Source organism: Salarias fasciatus, chromosome 18 (genome assembly GCF_902148845.1).
Source record: "Salarias fasciatus chromosome 18, fSalaFa1.1, whole genome shotgun sequence".
NCBI lineage: Eukaryota > Metazoa > Chordata > Actinopteri > Blenniiformes > Blenniidae > Salarias > Salarias fasciatus.
In genome coordinates, this window is record NC_043762.1 from 20,250,623 (window position 1) to 20,256,727 (window position 6,105).

General features: G+C 50.5%; 2 protein-coding genes across 3 annotated transcripts; one reads left to right on the forward strand and one right to left on the reverse strand.

Annotated features, from left to right (window-relative positions):
• On the reverse strand, window positions 1-4,492 carry LOC115405978 (pyroglutamyl-peptidase 1-like). Of its 2 annotated transcripts, XM_030115807.1 has the most exons (6): window positions 4,407-4,492; window positions 2,565-2,711; window positions 2,108-2,160; window positions 1,814-1,930; window positions 1,441-1,673; window positions 1-1,134 (listed from the first exon to the last, which is right to left on the reverse strand). In XM_030115807.1, exons 2-6 carry the CDS (start codon window positions 2,593-2,595, stop codon window positions 924-926), a joined length of 645 nt encoding a protein of 214 aa, XP_029971667.1. In that variant the 5' UTR covers window positions 2,596-2,711; window positions 4,407-4,492; the 3' UTR covers window positions 1-923. The 2 variants fall into 2 exon arrangements, with proteins under 2 accessions (XP_029971667.1, XP_029971666.1); XM_030115806.1 differs by lacking the exon at window positions 4,407-4,492 and having other exon boundaries at window positions 2,565-2,754.
• A 66-nt stretch (window positions 4,493-4,558) lies between these two features.
• On the forward strand, window positions 4,559-5,881 carry LOC115405976 (transcription factor jun-D-like). Its single transcript, XM_030115804.1, has one exon. It carries the CDS (start codon window positions 4,792-4,794, stop codon window positions 5,746-5,748), a length of 957 nt encoding a protein of 318 aa, XP_029971664.1. The 5' UTR covers window positions 4,559-4,791; the 3' UTR covers window positions 5,749-5,881.
• Window positions 5,882-6,105: the final 224 nt, after the last annotated feature.

Here is a 6,105-nt window from a genome sequence, read left to right on the forward strand (position 1 = left end):
TTAATACAGATACACTGGCTCTGCCTGGCAAAGCCTCGTTTCACATACACAGAACTTACAAATTCACATTTGTTAACGGTGATTGCATGCGCAACATTTTCCCTGAGAAGAACAAATCTTGACATTTTCACCATGTTCTCGTCGTCGTAGTTTTCTGGTGCAAATCCAAGCAACACAAAGGAACGACAGCATGTTTCTGAAGATGTGCGGAGAGAGAAGAGAAATATCCTGAAACAGGCTGACGGTGGCAACGAAAGAGTGCAGAACTCCAAAACTCCATGTGAAGGTTTGCTGAGAACATCAGAGCAATAAATGACTCACTAACATTAATGGGGCCGTAGAAGTCTCAGTGTTTGGATTCTCACAGTGTCATGGAAGATCAAAGGCAGATACATCACATGTTCATCAATCCCAGTTTCTCTCACACACACATACACACGCACACGCGCACACACGCACACACGCACACAAACATTAACTTAACATTAAATAGATATTTTAGCTATTTTCTACTGGATCATCGGGACCTGGAACATGACCTACATGAATCCCTCGTTTCCAATAAAGTTGGGACTCTTAAAAAAAAAAAAAAAAAGGGATGAATCAAGCAAATCATTAAAACATTTAAACTTAAAAATAAAATGACTAAATTGTGGTCAATTAAATTTCAATATGATTTAAAAAAAAAATAAAAGTTTGGCCAGTGGTTTATAAAGGAGTGGAAATGTTTGTTTGTGTGAATAAAAAAAAAAAGGAGTTTTTTTTTTGTTTTGTTTTGTTTTTTTAAGTTGAAACATTAGAGAGTCTTCTAGACAATAACCCAACTTTTTTGGCTTCTCGTTGTTCCATGTTAATCTAGCCTGGCTCTGAAGCTCTGGGCCGTGTTGTTGAGCTGCGAGTGGCGATCGGCGGCCGTGCTGGTGTTAATGTTTGTGGTAGCAGAGCCTGTTGTGTGTGTCCCCCCCCTCGGTGTTTTCCCCCTCCAGCAGGGTCAGCATCTCCTGTATGACGGCCTGCAGGCCTCTTCCCAGCTCCTGGCTGCTGTAGGGTTTCCCCAGCGGGGGCACATGCACGAAGGCGGAGCGGCCGCGGCCCAGGTACAGAGAGGTGTAGTAGGTGTAGTCACACAGGTACCTACACACACCAAAGAAGGCACAATCACAGTCTGAGATGGAAACGAAGGGAGCAACAACCTGTCACCGCTGAACACACCACAGGGCTCAGAGGGATTTTTTTTTCCAGATGACAACAAACACACATGCTTATCTTTAACACAGGCCTGTGTAACACCACTTCCTCCACACTCCTGTACAGAGAAACGAAACACTCGTCACGCCCTGAACTTTTTATCCTCCCACAGCTGACCACTGATCCTGTCAGACGTGTCGAGAGTGCCTCCTGCTGGGAATCATCCTAACCCGAGGGAGCGACTCCACTAACCTTCCGGCATCCTTGGACACAGACACAGTGATCCCCATGTTGGACTCATTCACCCTCCCACAGATGGTCTCCATGTCCAGGACGGACTTGATGCAGTCTGGACCGTTCTCCATGCAGCACTGAGAGGCTGGGCAGAAGCTGCAGTTGTCCAGGCGCTTGTAGCCCTTGTTGTGGCCGCACTGCTCCAGAGTGACTGTCGTGGCGAGCCCGGAAACCCCCACATGGACCACCAGCTGCACACGGGACCAAGAATTCACACATCAGAAAGGCAGAGTTCTCGCTCTTTGGACTGAGCCGTGGACTTTTGCATTTGCCTTGTGCGCACGGTGGTGTGTGCCTCCATGAATACAGTGGTGTCTGTCTCCGTGAATACCTGCGGCTGCTGTTCTTTCCACAGAGATGGCAGGAGGCACTGCACGGCCTGGTATTCAACCGGCACCTCACACACGTACAGATCTACAGCCTCGCCCAGTCCTAATCGCTCCAGCTCCTGCGAGCACACAGCGTTCATCCACGTTAGCTGCAGGTTCTCACAGGTCAACCTGAGCTGCACACTGTGTGTAATGTAGTGTGGGTAATTTAAAATGTGGCTGATCAGAACATAAATCCATCTGAAACACTTTTTAAATGTTATTATTATTATTATTATTATTATCATCATTATTACCTGGACTGCCACCCAGCTGGAGTTTACTGCATGATCTCCAAATGGCTCAAACCCTGAGGGGGAAAAAAAAAAGAATCAACGCTGGTATTCAAATGTAGAAATGATGTAAAAATTACAAAAAAAAAAAATTATTTTGGAGTCAGAGAATGAGTTTATCTTTCATCCACACACAGAGGTGGGTGATAAAGGGACTCTTCATCCAGAGTCTAAAGGTTGCATCCAGTTAAACATTAGTTGTAAACACACAGCAGAGGCAGGCTGTTCCGGACTCACGCGAGCCTCACTCCCTGCTCACTATTTACTTTCCAAAGCACATTTCTGATGCAATCTGAACACTTTGAATCGTTTAAGCTGTGCGGCTCAGACATATACAAATAAAAGGCGACATCGGTGAGATTCAGCAGCGATGGAGCAACAATAAAGAAATACTTCCAACTGACCGATCCAGACCTCTCACCTGTCACCACTACTTTCTTCTTATTGGCCATTGTTCTCAGTGGGTATGGCTGGGATTGCTACAGATGAATATTAAAGGGATCAGATATCCTGCACAAAGATCCCGGGATTGTCTGCGCTGGCTGTTTTCTCTTCTTCTGCCTCACAGCTGAGAGGAAACGTCACACCAGACGTGGAGGATCACACTGCCCCCTACTGGACACGGACATGCGTCCCTCCACTGTGGTTCAGTGAACAAAGACAAATCAAATTCCTGATCTGGGTGGAATACAAGCTGTGAATGATCAAATAGATTGTAGATTAGGAGGGAAAACAGCCTCTAACAAGCCACACACACACACACACACACGCACATACACATGCCACCCCCAGCCAGCTGCCTCAGTACGGCTGATCAGGGGTCTTGCTCGCAGGGCAGCTCCCACGTGTGAATGTGAGCTCTGTAGCGCTGAGAGTGTGACTCGGGGCGTTCCTCAACATGCCCAGCAAGCCTCTCCCTTCTCAGCTGCAATCAAAGCATACCTCTCAGTCCGGGGAAGGGAGGAACTGTCTCTCACACAACCTCTAACACACTTCAGTACCTGAGTTTGCAGGACTGGCCTCACACTGACAGCTTTGAGAGAGTCCACACCCCAGGCCAGTGAAATGACTCACAGATTATCCTATACCACCGACTGTGGGCTCAGCAGGGCATTATACGTGAAGAATGATTCAAACGCTTCCATTCATGTCGTGAAGCCGGCGCTCATCACTGATTTCTGCCTGTGAACCACAGACACACACGACGCCTCCACCAACCGCCTCCACAGCCTGCACTGCAGTCACCGGGAGCCCCTCCTCCTCCTCCAACCCATTCACCTTTCTTTCTCCAGCCCGCCTGCGTCACTCGCAGTGTCGGTGTTGCCATGGAAACTAATGATGCCCTCTGCTGTGTGGTGCTGATGCAGACGGCCTGCTGACGTCTGAGCCGTCTCTGGATCTCTGGGCGGAACAACATACTGTAGCTCCCTGCTCATATCTACTGTATGCTGCGTTGAAGCTATCCGACGCCTCTCATCCTTTAAATCCACTACATCCACTACACTTTTATGAATAGTTTCATCGCTATATTGTAATGTCACTGTTTCCTGTCTCATTGTGACACAAAAAAGCTGCATCTATTTGTGGAACACATGCAGACGCTCCGGGCCGCGGTGCATCCCCCCTCCGGCCATGAAAGCCATGAAAACACAGCCTGCTTGTTTCAGCAGTCAGAACACGAACCTTTTCCACAAACTACTTTCAATCAACCGGTTTCCTCATTTTGCCCTCACTGTTTCCTTCCCCTTTTTCTATCTCATGTTGACCAAAAAACACCTTCAAGACACGAGGGAAGTTTTTATAGAGACTCGGGAGTAGTTTGTCGTCAATAGACCTTGTTTTGTTGTCATGAGGCACACAGTGATCTTCCATGGGAGATGTGAGGGTTTTTTTTATATAGACATTTATTTGTAATATCTTTCCTTAGGAGGAAAACAACATAAGATTTCATGTTTTTCTATGTTGTGTCTACCTTTTTTTTTTTTTATTAAAAAGTACAACTGTTAGAGCATATTTGAAGTTTTACAGTGATCCTCTCACTGTCTTCTGTCATATTCTAATCTTTCTTGCTCTTTTCTGTCCGTGGCTGCGCCTCGCCTGACTGGGAGGAACATTTTCTGTAGAGCCTGTTCCTTGTGTTCTTCCTTTCCCTGGCTCTCGCCTCTTACACCTTCCCCGCCCAGTCTCTGCTCACTTTTGGCGACCCTGAGCTTTTTTATGCTATGACATCAAACCACAATGCATTGCACTGTTTGTAGTTTACCTAAAGTCTCCATGGCAATAAAGACCGGCTCTGCCCCTTATTCAAATCGAACCGGAAACCAACGTCATTTTGGGCCAATCTCCGCGCTCTGGAGTGACATAATGGAATTTTTAGGGCTAGAAAGCGAGCGAGGTCTGGCGCTGCGCATAGCAGTCGTGCCATCGGGAAAAGACAATATCTGAGGGCGCGCGCGAGAGAGAGAGACGCACCAGAGACCCTCCGGGTGGGCGACACCTCCAGAGACCCAACAACACGAAGGAAACGTGGAATAAGGAAATCGGATCGGCTAAAAAACAAGGATCAGATGGTTTCCTCATGCCGGGAAGTGACGGCTCTTCGACCCTGAGTGCGTGACGCGCCGCTCTCCCTCTGATGAGGGTGTAGAATGGAAACGAGCCTCTACCCAGGCACCGCGCTCAACACCCCGAGGCTCCCCGGCTTCTACCCCCACAGCACGATGATGAAGAAGGACATCAATCTGAACCTGGAAGAGCAGAACTCCGAGCTGAAAGCGAACCCGCTCCGGGACACGGACGGACTCCTCAACTCCCCGGACCTGGGTCTCCTGAAGCTGACCTCCCCGGACCTGGAGCGCCTCATCATCCAGTCCAACGGGCTGGTCTCCTCCGGCAACCCCGCCTCCCAGTTCCTCTACCCCAAGTCGGCCAGCGACGAGCAGGAGTTCGCGGAGGGCTTCGTGAAGGCGCTGGAGGACCTCCACAAGCAGAACCAGCTGAGCGAGGCCGGCTGCGTCTCCGTGGACCGGCTGGAGCTGCTCGGATCGGCCGCGGCGGCGGGCGGCGGCGGCGGCCCGGCGGGGCTCCAGGCGTCAGACCTCCCGGTCTACACCACCCTGAACGGCTACGCGGCCAGTCCGCTGGGCGCCACCACCATCAACTACTCCACGGACACCATCCCCTTCCCGCCGCCCCCGGCGGCTCATCTGAGCGGCGCGCAGCAGCAGCAGGCGGCGGCGGCGGCGGCCGCGCTGTCACGACTCCAGACGGTCGGCGCGGTGAAAGACGAGCCGCAGACCGTGCCGGACATGCAGAGCTTCGGGGAGAGCCCCCCTCTGTCCCCCATCGACATGGACAACCAGGAGCGCATCAAGGCGGAGAGGAAGAAGCTGCGGAACCGGATAGCCGCGTCCAAGTGCCGCAAGAGGAAGCTGGAGCGCATCTCCCGGCTGGAGGACAAGGTGAAGACGCTGAAGACGCAGAACACCGAGCTGGCCTCCACGGCCAGCGTCCTCCGGGAGCAAGTGGCCCAGCTCAAGCAGAAGGTCATGAACCATGTGAGCAGCGGATGCCAGCTGCTGCCGAACCAGGTCCAGGCGTACTGAGGCGCTCGGTGCGCTCTGAGGGACATCTGCCTTTCTGTAACCAAAAAAATGAAAAAAAAAAAATGGAAGGACTTCATGCATCCTGCACTAACAGACATTTTGATTGCGCTGCAGGAACAAACAGGCCCTGGACGAGAGAGAGAGCTGCAGGATTAACTGGAAAGTGAGATGTTTCTTGACAAGCTGCAGCCTCTCTGGTCCTGAAACACTGCCGGGGCTCGAAGCAGTTTGTTGCCCTCGTTTTTTTTTTTTTTTTTTGGTTTTTTCAAAAAAGGGGAGGGGAGGGGGTTTAAAGCCATGTAGCAAAGTGCTATCCACTGGACTGCTGTGAGATAGCATTTATCTGTGCGTGTAAGC